Source organism: Gouania willdenowi, chromosome 20 (assembly GCF_900634775.1).
Source record: "Gouania willdenowi chromosome 20, fGouWil2.1, whole genome shotgun sequence".
NCBI classification, from domain to species: domain Eukaryota; kingdom Metazoa; phylum Chordata; class Actinopteri; order Blenniiformes; family Gobiesocidae; genus Gouania; species Gouania willdenowi.
Genome location: NC_041063.1, coordinates 23,856,413 through 23,875,550, shown reverse-complemented (window position 1 = coordinate 23,875,550; position 19,138 = coordinate 23,856,413). Strand labels below are relative to the sequence as shown.

The 19,138-nt window shown below is 38.7% G+C and overlaps 1 protein-coding gene across 1 annotated transcript in view; it reads right to left on the bottom strand.

The window, feature by feature from the left end:
• Window positions 1-19,138, bottom strand: part of zfhx4 (zinc finger homeobox 4) — a 107,799-nt gene that overhangs the window by 44,005 nt on the left and 44,656 nt on the right. Inside the window, 2 exon segments of the mRNA XM_028435087.1 lie at window positions 10,374-10,442; window positions 10,445-10,607. Of these exon segments, the coding sequence (XP_028290888.1) occupies window positions 10,374-10,442; window positions 10,445-10,607 (232 nt within the window).

Below are 19,138 nucleotides of genomic sequence, written 5' to 3'. Positions count from 1 at the left end.
GTGATTTATATAGTATATCGCCATTTTGAGTACAAAATATGGAAATATGATATTTGGTCCATATTGCCCAGTCCTATACTTCCCTTATGAACAGTGTTTTCTCACTCATTTCTTTCGCCTCTAAAAGTGGCAAAAGGAAAGATGGGATCTCCTGAAAAGCCGGGGGACGACTAGAGCGACGGAATATTTGTTTAATTTGCACAAAGACGTCCACATCAAAGCACAAATCAAGAACCAAGACTCATTCAATGGATTTTTATCAGTCTATTTCTTGCTCTTTTTTCCCCACAAGCATCCCTTTTTTCCCCTGTTTCTGTCACATTTCTCCTTCTTTCATTCTATTTTCAAAGCATTATTAGGACATGATAAAAGCGAGGGGATGTCATGACACAAGACCTCCTGTTAGCATTAGGAGGTAGGAGAGAAAACGAACGAGAAAGCAGCCTTAAAAAAAAAAAAAAAAAAAAAAAAAAAAAAAAGAAGATGAAAGAGCTTTGTCTGGAAATGATTGCTCACAAGGCATTGATTCTGTGCTTTAATCTCACACAGTGTGCTCAAATTTCCTATTAGGGAGATGAAGAAAAGAAGTGAGAGGAAGATGGGTCTTATTCACTTATGGGAGGTGAAGCTAGACATGTGTCTCAGGGTTTCTACGGCGAGGGAAAACATTACATTTTCTTCTTTTCTAGACATACCTGCATGTTTTTTTTTATATACGTGTTGTTGGGCCATTAGTCTGAAGGTAGATAAACAGGGATGGGCAACTCTATCACAGCGGGGCCACAAAAATGTGATCCACGGGCCACATTATCAACATTTATGTCAGTATTTAGAATGATGACTAATCTGAACATTAATACGAGGGATAGGAAGGGGTTTTCTCTTTTTTTTTTGTCTTTGTGCTTTTGTTGTTTTGTCAGTTTTTAGTTATTTTGTGTGTTTTTGGAGTCCTTGTGTATGTTTTTAAAGGCATTTGTGTATTTTTTCTGTCATTTCTTCATCTATGTCGTCGATTTGTGCGTTTTTGGGGGTCACTTTCTATATTGTTGTTGTTTTCTGTATTTTCCTGTCATTTTGTGTAATTTTGTTGACAGTTTGTGTGTCTTTAGAGCTATTCTGTAATTTGTTTCATAGTCATTGTGTTTGTTTAAGTGGTTTGCTGTGTCTGTCTTTGTTGTCATTTTGTGCAGGAATTTCTTTATGTTTTTCTGTACTTTGTGCAGTTGATTGTGTGTTTGGGAGTTTTTATTTTGGATTTTATATTCATTCCAATTTCTTGAAATACAATTTTTGGAAATTTGTTTTGGGGGCTGCACCAAATTAGACCAAGGGGGGTGAGTTGCCTATGTCTGATATATGTGTTATTGGTCTATTCGTCTGAAGGTAGATAAACAACAGAAAAAAGAAACTTCAATTGCAACTGAAACACACGAGACAAGCCAGTGACAGCAGCTGTAACTACAAAGCTTTCCTCCGGTTAGTGACGATTAGCCTTAGCCTATAGGTAATCAATAGCAGCTATCAATTCTATACCGCCTATTGATGGATGAGCTCAAGAAAACAGGAAGGCAAGTAGGAGGGTGGTGGGGGGGGTCGATCTTCAGAGAACTGGGATAATTTCTACCCAATAACCAGAGGTGAAGGAAACGTTACTGTAATTGAGTTGCTTTTATCAGTACTTGAACTTTTTAAAGTATATTTCTAAACTAGTCATTTTACTTGTACTTAAGTATGTTTTAAAATAAATAACATATATTGTTACATTTCTACACCCAACCATTACTGAGTAAATTATTATTATTTTGTTTTAAAACGGTCAACGGACATCGTGAAACTACAAAAAATGAAATAACAAGACAACAATCAAATGCATCACATCATAGCCGACCAATCAGATTAAACGTAATGCACCGTGCCCAAAACAGCATTGAATAGAGGTTATTTTCTCAATTTTAATAACAAGAATAATAAAAAACATCTTTAGTTTATAAAGCTCTTCTCAGAAAAGTCAAAGACATTTTACAATGAAAATACAGATGCTAAAAAGAAAAAAAGTACATGTAACAACAAAAGTTTTACAGCTAAAAGTAGTTTTGGCGAGTGCTATTTAATTAAGCTACTTTTTACTTGTATTTGACTATTTTACGTATGACTTGCTTGTACTTGTACTTGAGTACAATTTCAATCAAGTAACAGTACTTCTACTTAAGGTATAGTATATATCAGTACTCTTTACACCTCTGCTGATAACATTAACACTTCTTTATGCTGCAGGTTTGCCTTGGTGGTGTAGTATGTGAGTGAGTATGCATACACGCTGCCTTCAATGTCCATCTGTGAATTGTATCATTGGCGTTTTTGAGATTAGTGGCTGCTTGGACCCAGCCAGAGCATTGCCTGGTTACCAAGGCTCCGGCTCCACAGAACCCTCCTCCCATCACTGGATTGTTTGTCTTAATGCTATGTGACATGGCCCATTGTTTTGTCCATCTGTGGTTAAGAGTCAATGGACGGGGTGTATGAAGGGATCGAGGAGGCCAAAAGAAAAGGAGGTGAGGGAGAAGAAAATAAAGAAGATCAGGGGGGAAGAAAGGGAGGGGGGGGGGGGGGGGGGGGGGGGCTGGAGCTGGGGGGTAAAGGAAGAAAAACATGATGTGGACAAGACTAAGAGGTGAGAAAATATTGGAAGAATGAGGTCAATAAAAGAAGCGTCCAGTAACCTTGTGATTTCACTACGGTCCTCAAACTGACATTCACCCTTTCCAGGAATCTGTCTTTTTAATCCTCTGGAGGGGACGGGAGGGGCCCTTCGGCTCTTTGTGATATCGCCGTCGCGAAAGACTCTTGCCCTGTGACGCCAGTCCCCCTCTTCAAAGGGTTAAGTCATATTTAGTATGCGTCCTCAGAGCCCCACGGCTTTGTATTGTAAATAAGACTAATGTGGCATTGGTCAGGTATGCTAATTCAGATAATCAGAGCAATTTTTGCAAATTATAACTGTCAGTGTGGTGGGCACAGAACCTCGGCGGAAAACATGAGGGAACAATTTAGCCGGGGTGATACCCCTCCACCAAAGAGCTGCTCAACTCAAAGAAAAACAATCGGCCATGGGCCCACACCGCCCCAACACACTATTTCCAAAATAGTTTATGGTGAATGAGGCTCCTTTTTTTTTCTTCTTTTTTTTTAGACTCAAGTATGGCTGCTGCCCATTTTTTTATGTGCACACAGACCACAAAGTAATTATAATTTGCATGGATGGAATTATTCAAAAACACACAAAAAAAAAACCCGACCACATCTTTGACTCCTATGCCGTAGAGAATATGGTTTTGGGAAATTTGGGGTAAATTGGTACTTACCGAAAATATAATAATATACAAATATGAATGTGTCTTATTTTGATTTTGACAAATGATTCAAAATGCAGCGACTTGTCTCTAGTTAATTGCACAGCTATATAAAAAACGACGTACTTGAGTTAAAATGCTCTTGGGTGAAATCACATCATGCTCCACAGAAACGTTCTCCACTCCGACTGTGTTTTACTCAACTTGGCCAAGAAGTAAGATGAAAATATTCTATTAAACAATAGAATTAAATCTGTGGCTTTTACTGTGAGTAGGGAAACTTTGAATGAAACCCATGCGGTCACACATTATTGTATTTAATCATCTGTATGTGAACAACTCAAGATATGAAATGGAACCAATGCGTTCGGTCAAAGTTGCCGGTCTTGCCCTCTTCTTCCTAACCTGGATCAGAAAATGGCCACCATTCTCCAGTGGTTAGCTAGATCTGGGTGTGTGTGCTTCATCCTTTCTTTCACTCCTTCAGTCATCCATGACTGTTTATGTAATGGCCACAAATTACTGAGACAAACCCTAGAAATAGATTTCTGTCTGAGGAAAGCTTCCCCCCTCAAAAAAAAAAAAAGAGAACCACTGGAATGCCAAAACCACCTCGACTAACCAGAAAGGAAAAATAGTAAAAGGATGAATAAGTGAATGTGTGGAAGGAGGGAGAACCTTCACCTCAAAACGATGACTTTGGTGTCATTGCGTCAAAATGTTCATAGGGGCAGCATTTTCGCTGTTTTTTGATGCCTCGACTCACCACTTGCTGTGTTTTCCATTACAGTTTTCCATAAATAAAACCGATACTTCAACCATTTCGACAAGTATAATTGCGCTTTGAATGTGTTTCCATTGAAGGCTGTTTTGGAGCCTTGTAACTTCCGTGAAATATCAAGTATAATGCTAAGAAATGTCTCGATTTCCTCTAATGTCTAAATGTACCGCGCCATGTTTTTCTCACATTCTGACGCGTAATTACGGGAAAAGGTGTTTCCATAGCGCTTAGCGATACATTTTGATGTCTGAAAAACCTACTCATGTTAGAGTAAAAACTTTTTAGCGAATATTTGAGTGTTTTTCCTAAATTAAGTCACGTTCTGGGGACGTGTAAATGCGGAAAAAAGGGTTTCAATTGTGCTTTTGAGGTACATTTTGATGCAGAAACGTCTGAAAAACCTCCTCAAACTTTTTAGCAATATTTGAGTGTTTTCTGAAAATGAAATCACATTCTGTGACGTGTAATTGCAGAAAAAAACCATCCATTGTGCTTTTGCGATACATCGGAACATCTGAAAAACGACCTTGTGAAAGTGTAAGAACTTTTTAGCGATATTTGAGTGTTTTTTCACGTACTGTGAGGGATAAATGCGGGAAAAGGTGTTTCCATAGCGCTTTTGCGGTACATTTGATATCGAAAGCCTGAAAAACCTCCTCATGAAAGCATAAAAGACACACACAGCAATATTTGAGTGTGTTTTTTTCTAAATTAAGGTGTTTTCCCTTATGGTTTTTTTAAATTTAATTCTTTAATGTGCTATTTAGATTTTACGCATTCCCAAGAGTACGGCGTCCGTGTCCCTATCGCTTCCTGTTGGATGCACACAGACAGTCAGACACTTCCCACATTTACATGCAAGCGTACATAAGAGTCCATTAGGCTGAGATATTTTTTTAGCCTACAGCTGCTACGGAGATGGTGAGTACGCTACACTAATTTGACGAGCACCAAAAATGTCCCAGAGCATTATCACTGATAGAAACAAAAAAAGCTGCACACACACTGCACACACACACACACACGATAAAAGTGTTTGTTGGTCTCCTCTAAGTCAGAAGAGGTCTTTTGTTTAAAAGCAGGATTCAGACAAAGAGGGTCTTATCCTCCCACTTTAATGCATGTCGGGTGTACGCTGCTGGGTTGGGTTGGGTTGGGTGGTGATGATGGTAAGGCGGGGGGGGGGGTAAAGAAGGATGGAGATGCGTGGGTAGGGGGTGGGTGGTGAAAGAATGGAATGACAGGCTGGGCTCTCAGAAATAATTACCCCATAAGATCCCATCTCTCTTTACCTCGTAGTGAGGGACGGACGGGAACAAGGAAGGGAGAACAATGACGGAAAGTGGAATATGCAGGAAAAAGCCCATGTTTTCGTGTTGTTCAGGCTCAGGAGAAGCTTTACACGTGTGATAGAAAACAGACCTGCTAATGGACAAGGAAACTAAAAGATGCTCATGTGCACGCATCTCCAGCAGCTAAAACACAGGCCAAGCATCAATCCAGAAACATTCGTTAAGTAAGAAAACTTTTAGACGACTTAATGATGATTCTGGATTCTGGATCAGCTTAAAATTCTTCTCTCTCATCTTTGGAGAAATATCTTGGTACTACTGACCCATTTTTACTCAATTTAACTCAGTTATGTTGGGTTCTTTCTTCAATTACCCCACTGTGTTTCATCTGAATCGAATCAGGATTGCACATTCCATCGCATTTTTTCCAAAATAAAACAAATGAATGGGAGATTCCATACATTTGGACCAACTGTATGTTATTAATGGGAGAAGCCCATTTTGGCCAATTTTCACCCTTTTTCGCAAATACACCAAACTCACCATATTTTACACCCAGTGCATCACTTTGTCTTGCCATTATTTTTGCTCTTATTAATGCAGTTTTTTGCATTCTATATCAAATTTCAATGCCCTTTCTGCACATTTTTCAACTTTCAAGACATTTTCGGCACTGATAAACCCTTTTCCACCACTTTTCCACCTAATGCCGCATATGTTGACCATTATTGGGACTTTAACCTCTTTTCATGATTAGTCTATTATGCTATAATTTGCCATTTTAAACTAACTGTTGCAATATTGACACTTTGAACCCCATTTTTTAAAAAAAACATTTTTTTCTGTTGGTTTTGGCCACTTTAATTTTCAACTTTTAACCAATTTCTGTGGATATGAAAATCCCATTCCACCACCTTTTCCACCATTTTGGTCATTTTTAACCCATTTTATTTTGATTTATCTGATTAAAACAAGGATTTACATCTTTAACATGGCTAATACTATGGTGTAAAACAATAATAAACTTCCTGGATAAAAGTGGGTATTAACCGCTATATTAAGCGCTGTGCTAAAAGGAAGCTGTCTAAACTCTTTTTGTATTAACATGAAGGATTAAACATAAACAGGTTCATTAGCAACACATACCATTGATATGCACACAATACAACACGAAAAAAGTGCAGCCACCTTTCTGCTCAAAACACCACATACGGTCTAAATGTGTGTGTCTGCAGCACTGTTTCCCTAATTAGGCCATAAAATCAACATCAAAATTGTCTAATGAAAGCTATTCACATGTACATAGAGTCCAGAGCACGCAGCTCCTATTCCCAAACGAGCCTATAATTATCTGGCTGGTGCCCAAGTCCCAGGCTTTAAGAGAAAGATACCGGTCAGCACTTAAATTAATCTTTTTCATACCAGCCTCTAATGAACCGAAAGTGCTCGAGTCAGGAGTTGCGGGCCCAGAAAAAGCACGCATGCACGTATACACAAACAGACGCTCCGTAAACTAAACACTGGCTAAAAAATTGTTGCCGACTGTAGAGAACCTTAGCATCAGTGAAAACCATTCCCATCATCCATCACTGTAGGAGCATGAATCTGCTTTAATAATCCACTTCTTTTTTTTCTTTTCATTACATAACCCGAGCACGCAGAGTTAGCATGTGCTAATGTGTAAACTAACACAAAAAACAGAACGCTTTGGTGTTTTATTTCACTTTAAAACAAGTACGCAGGTTGTTTGTTTTGAGTCTTAGTGTTTGAAAAGAACTTTAAGATGTAAAGAGAGCCAGGAGGAGAAGAAAATACTGCACAAAAGTCACAGCTAAGGATATTATAGAAGAAGAAGAACAAGGAAAAAAAACACAGAAGCAGGGAGGAGAGAAAGTGAATGTAAAGACAAGACAAAAAAGGAGAAAAAGCAAAAAGAGGAGGAGTCTAAATATTTGAGTGTTTTTTTCTAAATTAAGTCACATCCTCTGATTTGTGGAATTGCGGAAAAAGTGTTTTCTGGTTGCGCTTTTGCGACACTTTTAATATCGAACGTCTGAAATACCTCCTCATGAAAGTGCAAGAAGTTTTTAGCGATATTTGAGTGTTTTTTTTTTTTTTTTTTTTTTTAAATGAAGGTGTTTCCATTAACCTTTTTTATTTTTATTGTCATTGCACTTTTTTAGATTGTGAGCAGTTTTTTTGCAATTTTTTTTTCCAGCCCACAGCTGTAAACGGACATAGCGAGTACAGCTACACTAATTTGACGATCTGAAAACCTCCTCATTGAAAGCGTAAGAACTTTTTAGCGAAGGCTCTAGTGTTTTATTTCACTTATAAAACTTTACAAGTACGCAACTGTCAGTGGATTGTTTGGAGTCTTAAGTGTTTGAATAGAAGGTAAATTAACTGAGCATCCAGAAAAATGAAAGTCTATGCAACTAGCGTAGCATAAAGTATGTTTAAGGAGTAAAAATATTGATTTTGATTTTGGTTTAAAACCTGGAGTCAAACTTTAGGATGTAGAGAAAGAGAGACGGGAGGAAAGAAAAGGCTGCAAAAAAAACAAAAACACACACACACACACACACACAAAGAAGCAGGGAGAGTAAGTGAATGTAAAGACAGGATAAAAAAAAAAGAAGAAGAAATGCAAAAGGAAAGCAAAGAGAGGAGGAGGTGGCTGAGGGGCTGTGGTTAAATGTAAGGTAATGATCTATCTAAGCATGCTTTCTCTGCTGCACCCCGATTCTCAACCACAACTTTGATCCCCGTGTAATTAAAACCAAACGTTCACCGGCAAAAAAGGGTCTCAGTTTCAGTGCGGAGAGTTCTTCTTCTGCTCGTGTGTGTGCGTGTGTGTGTGTTTAGTGGGATTCACATGTGTTTCTAAGAGCAGGGCCTCCATCTGTTTCGGGAGTAAATGTAAAATATAAACAGGACAGTTTGTGAACTTGCCCCAAATTCATCATGAACCACACACATACGCACCGTACACGTACGTACACACACTTAGACAAATGTTATGCTGAATGCCGTTTGAAATGTGTGCGCCCCACCCCCCACACAACACACACACACACACACACACCTCCCTTCAACACCACACCCCGGTCCGCCCGCTCCTTTAGGTCAAGCAAAGCAAAAACAAGTTAAGCGCTCATTTTCTCCCAGCAGCAGCATTAAACATAGGGATGACTAATAATGGGACTCTTGACTCTCCGTCTTCTGGTTTAAATTACAGCACAGAACCCCCCCCCCACCCCTTCCCCTTACACCCTTGGAACCCCTCACCAACCGTCTAACCCCCCGCTCAAAGAAAAAACTATTAATCTTTCCTTCTTTTTTTGTCTCTGAATGTTTACAGTTCTGTTACACTTATTAGCTGCTGGCAGGACGGAGACTCTTAAATGAAAAGCAAATTGCTTTGGTCATGAGAAAGGAAATGAAAGCTCACTCCAGGAGAAACTGTGTAGCCATAGCATACTGTGTGTGTGTGTGTGTGTGTGTGTGTGTGTGTGTGTGTGTGACTTGTAGTGTGTGTGGTGTGTGTGTGGGATGTAGTGTGTGTGTGATGTGTGTTGTGTGTGGTGTGTGTAGAGGCCTTTCACTGTAAGATCCTCACAAGTTGAAATTTATAAGATGACTGGTTGCCTGCTTGGGATGTCCCTATACACAGGACTGTGGTGTGTTGGTGTGTGTGTGTGTGTGTGTGTGTGTGTGTGTGTGTGGTGTGTGTGTGTTGTGTGTGTGTGTGTGTGTGTGTGTGTGTTAGATACAAAGTGCAGCAGCCTAATAAGAACAGTATGCTCATTTTGGAGAGATTAAGAGGATGGATTAGGTCCGCATCAAGAGACGTGACGTGGATATCAAAGCTAGAGTAAAGAGCGCTCAGCGGAATGAAGAGGAGTGAGAGAGAGAAGAAGAAGAAGAAGAAGAAGAAGAAGAAGAAGAAGAGAAGAAGAGAAGAAGAAGAAGAAGAAGAAGAAGAAGAAGGAAGAAGAAGAAGAAGAAGAAGAAGAAGAGAATGAAGAAGAGAAGAGAAGAAGAAGAAGAAGAAGAATGAAGGAAGAGAAAAGAAGAAGAAGAGAAGAAGCAGAGAAGAAGAAGAAGGGTGCTGTAATGAGCTAACCAACAAAAAAAAAAAAGCATCACGTGACCTCAAACAAGGAAAAACTAACCACAAACAGAAAATTCTAAATCCCAAGGACTTGTAAAGACTTAGGTATTATATATGTTAGCACAAAAGAGATGTTCATTGTGTCAAACTCAAGGCCCGGGGGCCAAATCTGCCTTTAGAAGCAGAGATGGGCAACTTCTATCAGAGCGGGGGGCCAACATTTGTGTTTTGAATTCATTTTGTCTATTTCATGTCAATATGGCAAGTTTATGTTCCCTTTTTGTGTGTTTTTTATTGTATTTTTTGTGTCATTTGTTGTCATTTTGTGTATTACTCAGTTTATTTTGGTGTCTTTGTAGTCCTTGTGTATGTACAGTATATGTTTGTTGGGTTTGTAGTCATTTTGTGTTCAAGTGGTTGTTTAGCGTGTCTTTGTGATCATTTTCTGTGCTTTGTTGACATTTTGTGCATTTTCTGTGTTTCTGGAATTTTGTGCATTATGTTGGACTCCAATGACACAAATTCAATGAATTCCACAATATAATGCTTATATCTCATGACGGCAAATATGTTTCCTTCTTATAATTGTTGAAAGAACTCAAAAAAATGTTCAGAATCTGCAATTTCACAAATGTACCCAAATTAAAAAACAAAAATTGGCATAAAATCAAGGAAATTTAAAGTAAATGTTCAGCATGGATGGATATCTGTAACTTACTGCTTACTTTCCATATTATCTACAATAACTAAGGTACGTTATGTTGAATTTGCTGGTTTTCCCATGAGAAATCTGTGGCCCACTTGAGTTTGAATGTAGAGTAAAAAGCAACGACCTTGGCTGCTGGGGCACTCCTTGACGTGGAACAGCTCGGGGAAGCTCAGACCATCGTCGTCACCCCCAGGCCCTGCTGGTGCATCTGCAGCTTCCTCAGGCCTTCGTTCTGCTGGTGGCGAGCGGAGCGTGCGTGCTGGAACAGGTTGAGGCGGGCCTTGGTGGAATAGTCACAGAGCGCGCAGTAGTACAACCACGAGGTCTGCACTGTAGGCGCTTCCTGCTTCTGCAGGTACTGTTGAGAAGACGAGGAAAAAAAGGTGAGCAGACGTCAACAAGTTGGCATGTTTGAGCATCAAACCAAAAATGGTCAGTGTGTAACGGTTTCTGCCTGGGTTTTCTCAGGTTTGACCAAGAAATTTTGAATTTGGTGGATCCCTAAAAACTATTTTCACATTGTTTGATGTTGAAGATTCTATAATTATAGTCCTTACACACCAAATTATATATCCTTATACTAACTCCTTACAATAATTATCCAATATACCAAATGTATCCTTACATAAAATAGCTCAAATTTGTCCAGGTCACTTTTTTTGACGCCTATTTCTGGAACAAGGACAAAAAGTTGTTCAAAACATCTGATTTCCAAACTAAAGCAAACCAAAAACACAAGCTTTACGTAAGTGATGTCAGATATAACAACCTTAGGGACAGTTTATCATAAAGACAGTTTGAGAACAAAATCCATATAACAAATTAAAAGTCTGCATTCTCTTTTAAATACTTAATATACATGAAGCAACTCACATACTGTACATATATCACATAATCAAATAAGCACACACATTAGACCCTATCAATGATAAATGATAATCAATCAATAATCTTTGTACGTAATCTGTATTGCTTTAAATCAGTAGTAAATTGCATGTTTAATTAACTGCAATAACTGATTGTTTGATTTCTAAATGTAAAAAACCTTCTAATTAAAGACTAATGTTGGGTATAAACTATAATCTCTTGATGTCTGACAGCTAATGTTTTGACTCTGAAAATCAAGAAATGTCTTACGTAACATACCAAAATTAGACACATGGATGAAACAATGTTTTACTACAGAGATAACGTCACTCTACTCTCACAACATACTGTACAAAATGTGCGACCAGTTTCCCCCTTTGATGGCGTCACAGCCACACAAGCCAAACTCCTACTTCTGGTGTGAGTAGGTGCACAAACACCCACACACACACACACAGCCCCCATCCCACCTTGCCCTGCTCCCATACACCCAGTCAAGCCAAGCATATCAAGTGTGTTTCTGTTGTTGCTGCCGGGCTAATGAACAATGCACAAAAACAAAAGGCCAGGCCAAGCTTTTATTATCTGATCCTCTGTGGAGGATGGGGCGGGTGAAATGGCCGAGACACACACACACACACCACACACACCACAGGAGGAGATAGAAAGACACGCAGAGGTGGCTCACAAAGGTTAGCGTCTACTCTGACGATTAATTCCTGCCCAAGAAACAGGAAAGAATGATTGAAAGTGATAAGAACTTATTACCTATCACGCGTTTTCAAACTTAGAGCTGCTACTCCTGGTAAAGTTTGAGATAAAAATCATAGAGTATGTCTGAGATTAATGAATTAAACATCATTCACTCTAAAAAAAGAAACGGGTCAAGACTGCAGCTTGAAAGTTCTAAGCATCAGTTTACGGGACTCCATATCCCACAATGCAATGCGCAGAAATTTCAGTGATTATAGTGTATGTCTGATAGATCAATGAATCGAACATCATTTACTCCAAAAAGAAAGGAAAATGGTCAAAATTACCGCTTGAAAGTTCTACGCATCTGTTTACGGGACTACAAATCCCACAATGCAATGCACAAACATTTCAACAAATGGAGACCGAAACAAACTTTGAAGAAACAATTTGGACATTTTCCTTTCTTTTTGGAGTAAATTATGTTCAATTAATGTATTATAAGGCACACATTATGATTTTATCACATAATTTAATTTAGTTTTACGCGAGTTTTAAATTGTACAAAAAAGCAGAAAACTGCCCAATCTGGCAACATAATGCTGCATTTATGACGGAAAAGATTGAAGATATTTTTTTTTGTCTGTGTGTCTAAGTGTGTGTGAGTGTGGTTGGATTTGAGTGCAGGTGTGCGACTACCCCCCCCCCCCCTCCCCCCACCCTTTCGACAAACAGGGATTAGCAACATAGCTACAGCCGCTAACACATCTTTTCTCTCTGTCTCTCCCTCTCTTTTCTTTCTTTCTTTTGTAGGAAATCTTGCGAGGCCTTTTTTCTCACGAGACGGTGGGACGTCCCCTCGCAGTCAGAGGCCCTTTCAGAAGTCTTAAGTTTTAATTAAGTCAGAGTTGTCAGAAGAAAGCTCCCCAAGTCCAGAGCTCAGGGCCATTAATTACAGCTATCTTTGTTTCTCTGTGAAAGGAGGCCTCCCTCGCTCTTTCTTTTGCTTTTTTTTTTTATTCCTTTCTAACTCTTTTCTCCTCACAGGAGAAGTGCACTGCTGAGCCTAAGCAGTGCACGTGTGTGTGTTGCTGAAGCAATCATATATAAGTATATATAATATATATATATATATATGTTTTTATAGCCATTGTCTAGGTGATTTATTCCTGTATTTTAATAACTGTTTTTTATAGCTGCGTTCTATTTCATATTTCCCAATTCAGTCGTGTCCTGGAAAGCTTTTCCACCGATGGCCACTGCGATAGAAACGTGAGCTACGAAAGGAGGAGTTTATTGGAAACTAAAAGCGCTCCTCGGAGATAAACGTTAAGTTCATAATCAATGAAGAACAGTTGCCATAAAGGAATAGCGCGCGAGTTAACTGTTAGCATGCTTCGCTTGTGTAAGCCAAGGGTGTCAAACTCATTTTAGTTCAGGGGACCAAATACGGAGCAGGAAAAGGAGTCATTTCAACATTATTGTGCCATAGTTTGCACTTCTACATTGACATTAAATATAAAATATGTAAGAAACCAACTACGTTAAGTGACAAGTCAGTCCCTGTAGGATCTTCACTTTATTCTCTATTTAATTAAGGAAATATTACGTCATAATTACAGAATCAGAATCATTTTATTTGTCATTGCACAATAAAAATGAACACAATGAAAGAAATTCTCATAAACAGTGTAAAAGATGAAGGCAATTAAAGAAAATACTACTAAATAATACACTCCAACCAAATTGGATGCTCCAAAGGGCCGGATTTGGCCCGCGGGCCTTGAGTTTGACACACGTGATGAAAGCAAATACAAAATATGTACGAAACCAATCATATCCAAGCAATAAGTGACACATATTAGTCCCAAAATGAGCTTCACTTTATATTTCCTTGATTTTGTGAAAAATTTCTATTAAATTAAGGAAAATGTTAGGTCAAATTTGAGAAAAATGTAAAGATTTTATAAGAATGTAAGAATTTAGATTTATTTTTCAACTTTTTAACATCAAAAACAACTGCAAAAATGTGATATAAGCACTGGGAAAAATGTTGAGTTTCATTCACGCAATGATTTATGTTTTCTGTCATTTTCACTTTCTCCTGCGGGCCGAATTGGATGCGCCGAAGGGCCGGATTTGGCCCGCGGTCCTTGAGTTTGACACACGTGGTGTAAGGAAATACAAAATATGTAAGAAACCAATCATATACAAACAATAAGTGACACATATTAGTCCCAGCATGAGCTTTACTTTAACTTTCATTGATTTTGTAATGAATTTCTATTAAAATAGGGAAAACTTTGAGGAAAATTTAAACATTTTGTAAGAATTTAGATCTATTTTTTCAACTGTTAAACATTAAAAATACAACTGCAATAATGTGATATAAGCACCGGGAAGAATGTTGAGTTTTATTTACGCAATGATTCATGTTTTTTGTCATTTTTACTTTCCCCTGCGGGCCAAAATGAATGCTCCAAAGACCGGATTTGGCGCCCCGGGCCTTGTGTTTGACACGTGGTGTCAGCAAAAAAGTATTTTTTGATGGGAAAAAAAGGGAACAATCCCACTGTATGCTTTTTATAAGTCTTCCAAAGCTTTATATGACAATTATATATAAATTAGCTGTGGTCATAAGTGATCTACCACAAGTCCTAATGTATATGGTAATGTTTTAGGAGATTCAGGGCCTCAGCTGAATGATATACTTGGGTTTGAATCGGTGCTGCCAGATAGAGTAAAGCCTGATATTAATTCCCTCCCCATCAGCACATTCCAGGGGGTTTGTTTAAGACCTAAACTAGAGGCCCGTCAGTCGCTCTCTGGCACTCTGCAGGCCTGGAAACGCAGGCGGTCTGGTGATCACAGGCCAGAACATCCATGATTTATGAACTTTTAAAGGAGCACTTTGACTCCTGCCAGGCGTGGGCTGTGTAATGCATATTCAAACACACAAACACACTGTTCCTGCTCCTGGGTTTGTGCTCTTGTGCGTCTGCTCGCAATGTGTGTGTAATTTATGCCACAGCTGATTTGTGTATGCGTGCGTCTGTATTCACTGAATAGAGCATTTTTTGCGTGCTCGTGTGCACATCTTTTGTCAACACGGTGCCACTCTTGAACTTGGTGGTTGTTAATTGTTGAGGATTAGTGTTTGGCAAACAACCAAATAAGCTAATAGTCCCAGTGGACCAATCAGAATCAGCTAAGCGACACTCCCTGGGTGGACCTAAAACACGACAGTGTACGATGTAGCAGACGCACACACCCGCAGAATGCTAATTATGACACTACGGACTTCCTGTTTACTTGTCAGAAACGCAATAATGTCGTCTTTGCTGAAGTACAAGTAAATTATACGTAAAATAGTGAAATACAAGTAACAAGTAGCTCAATTTAATGGTAAAAGTTATGAGGTCCTGAGAGGTGTAAAGAGTACTGATATATATTACTCAAGTAGAAGTACTGTTACTTGATTGAAATTGTACTCAAATACAAGTAAGTCATACGTAAAATACTCAAGTACAAGTAAAAAGTAACTCAACTAAATAGTACTCAAAATAAAATTTACGAGGTACTTTCCGTAGAAGTACTAATGCTGGATTGAAATTGTACTCAAGTACAAGTAAGACATACATAAAATACTGAAGTACAATTAAAAAGTCGCTTAATTAAATAGTACTCCAAGTACGCTAATAGTCCCAGTGGACCAATCAGAATCAGCTAAGTGACACTCCCTGGGTGGACCTAAAACACGACATTGTGGAGGAGGAGCAAAAGACGCACACACACACACACTTGGAGAATGCTAATTATGACACTCAGGACTTCCTGTTTACTTGTCAGAAGCACAATAATGTCTTCTTTGTCAATGACATATTAAGTGCTACACACGCACACACATACACACACAAACAGAAACACACACACACACACACACACACAGTTGTGTGAATAGTGGGGATGGGAGTCAATTTGACAGGTAAAAGAAGTTCCCTTGTGTAGAGGTTTGCAACTGCTGTTGTGTGTGTCTGTGTGTGTGTGTGTGTGAGGATGACAGAGGACTGCATTCATTATGCTGAATGAGATGTTTACAAAACACCTTTCTCATGCACATGCACACACACACACACACACACACACTTCCCCTCAGTTCGCAGGCACCGCCGTCTCACATCCATTTGTTCTATCTGGGGTGACAACGCTGCCTCATTAACTGAATTCTTAATAAGCCAAGCCAAAAGACATTTCCTCACAACTTCTTTTTATCTCTCTCTCTGTGTGTGTGTGTGTGTGTGTGTGTAGTCTCAGTCTTCAGGTTTATTTTTCCCTCATTTGTAATTTCAAAATCCACCTTTTCTTGATTTTTTACCTCTTAAATAAGTTTTTGTGTTTGTCTATAATCTCAATCGTGCACTTTTTTTGTTCTTTCTTCTTGCCTATAACTGAGAAGTAGCGTTTGCCGGGAAAATAAAAAAATACTTTTTTTTCTCCCCAAAAGCAGAAGGGCTTGAATATTTCCTCCATAAACCAAATGACAAATTAGAGTATTCAGTACAAACATCAGCCTTTCCTGTCATTAAGTCTGGTAGCAGGCGGCTAATGAATACATACCGAAAAAGAAAGAACATTCCGCCACAGCAGCTACTGTATGTCTTAATAACCGCGAGTGTGTGAGAGCGTGTGTGAGAGCGTGTGTGTGCTTGTTTTTTTTTGTTAACGTGAAAAATTAGCACCTACATCCAGTTTTTTTGCTCCTCAGGTTTCACATCACACAGTGGGAGAAAAACAACTTCCTTATCTGTGATCATCTATGGTTATTTTAGGCAAAACAGTCAACTTTTTTCTTTTTTTTTCCTCGAGACGTCACCAGCTTCCGGTGCTATCCCCTGGGCTCCCGGGGGCCATCAGAGACAACAACAAAAATCAGCTCCACTTGGCCCCAGCGAACAACAAAAGCATGTATTGTTCCTTGAAAGTATTTTAAACACATACCAGCGCTGCCTGGAAGGCTGCCAAGTGTAGAATTCCATCAGTGCTACCACCTCCCTTACACATGTTACTGCTAACCGCCACTCAGCCCCCACCCACCCCCCTTCCCCGAGACATAGATGCAAACGTGAGATCAGTGCCGGTGAATTCGCTGGCAGTCTGCAGCGCTGAAAAAAAGACGCCCGCCGGTAGCTCAGGTATGAGACACCTTAGTCTCATGGTTGAAAAGAACAGCAACCGAGGTGTAAAGACTACTTATGTATCCTACTCAAGTAGAAGTACTAGTAAGTCATACATAAAATACTCAAGTACAAGTGAAAAGTAGCACAATTAAATTGTACTCAAAGTAAAAGTTATAGTTACTTTCACCAGAGGTGTAAAGAGTACTAATGTATCTACTCAAGTAGAAGTACTGTTACTTGATGGAAATTGTACTCAAGTACAAGTAAGTCATACATAAAATACTGAAGTACAAGTGAAAAGTAGCTTAATTGAATAGTACTCAAAGTAGAAGTTACAAGTTACTTTCAATAGAAGTACTGCTACTTGATCGAAATTGTACTCAAGTACAAGTACAAGTAAGTCATACATAAAATACTCAAGTACAAGTAAAAAGTAGCTCAATAAAATATCACTCAAAGGAAAAGTTACTAGTTACTGGATTGTTGTCTGGTTGTTTAATTTTTTTTTTTGTAGTTTCACGACGTTGATCATTTTAAAACAAAGAATAATAATTTACTCAGTAATGGTTGGGTGTAGAAATGTAACAAATTGCTTCTTTAAAAAATGTACTTAAGTACAAGTAAAGTTACTGATTTAGAAATACACTAAAAACAGTACAAGTACCCATAAAAGAAACTCAATTACAACAACATGAGTACTTGTAGTATTCCCGTCTGTTTTTCCCCAACAAGGCCACAGTGTATGATTTTTTTTAAAAGCCGGGGACACAAGATCATCTTTTAGCTGCTGATGTTTTGCCGTTTCTTTCGCTGCTGCTGCTACCCCTGGCTCGCATTTTCATGAATGCAAAGAAAAATATTCCCTGCTGCTACGTTGCCTCTCCTGTTTCTTCTCAGCTCTGCGTTGCTGGCGATCACATGTGATCACAGCTTTTAGGCCCGTAGGGGAGCTTCAGCTTAGGTCATCCAGTAATAACAAACAACCACCGCGTAATCGCACCAAGCCAAATAAATGGATTATCAAAGTCTTTCATTATCATCGTGTGTTTTTCTGATCAAACTTCTTGCTTTTTTTTTCTTCCCAGTTTTGCGTAAACTGTGCTACTGTTCCTCTGGGTTTTATTTCTGTCTTCATTATGTTCTAAGCGTTGACATTTTAACAAAAAACGCAAATGTGTCAGAGTGCGTAGATACCAGGCTTTTCTGACTCCTACACACGGAAATGTAGTCAGACTCTTTCTCTCTCTCACACACACACACACATTCATACACACACATTCATATACATTGCTAGCAGTGATGTAACTGTGTCTGACATTTGGGTTAAAGGTCATTCTGAAGTTCACAGCTTACTGACCATTTGGCCCCAGTCTTGGGGAAAAAAAAATGACTTTCTGCTTGATTTTTTGTTTTTTTTTGTGGGGATTTTTTTGCTTTTTAACAGACAAACACAAACACTACCATACATTTCAAGCTGTATTGAGCTATAGTAGTAGTTGTACACTAGGGGGACACGATACGATACACGATTTGCATGTCACAATACGATATATTCCGATACTAAACAATACGATGTACATCAATGGTACAAAATGGTAAGAGATACAATGTTTTTAAACTTACCAAAACAACTAAAAGGCAACGTACTGTAATTCAGGTACCAATAGTCTTTCATGGGCCTGATCCTTTCAGATATTTTCAACATCCGGTCGGCCTATTTTACGGCAGTTTGTGTACTATTTAACGGTTCGAAATCCTGCTATTTAAAAATAATTAGAAATGTATGTTTTCAGTGAATTCTGAATTTTTTTGGTTTTTATTTTATTGTCTGTTTGGTTTTTGATTGATTTGTGTTTTGATCCGTTTTTGCATACATGGTCTTGCAGAGGTTTTTCTTTTTTTTTCTTCCTTTTTTTGAATTTGTTTACATTCAAATATCATGTCCCAGGAGTTCTGTCGTAAAGATTGCAAGTGAAGGAAGTGACGTAGTCTACGAACATGTGCTAAAAGGATCTGAAAGAATCAGGCCCGTGGAAGCATTGGGCACTGACACCAAGATTCTGATAAAAAAATAAAAATAAATATGGACATTTTTTGGATCTGTACGTTAATCGCGCGGTGAAATATTGCGATATATATACAAAATCTATGT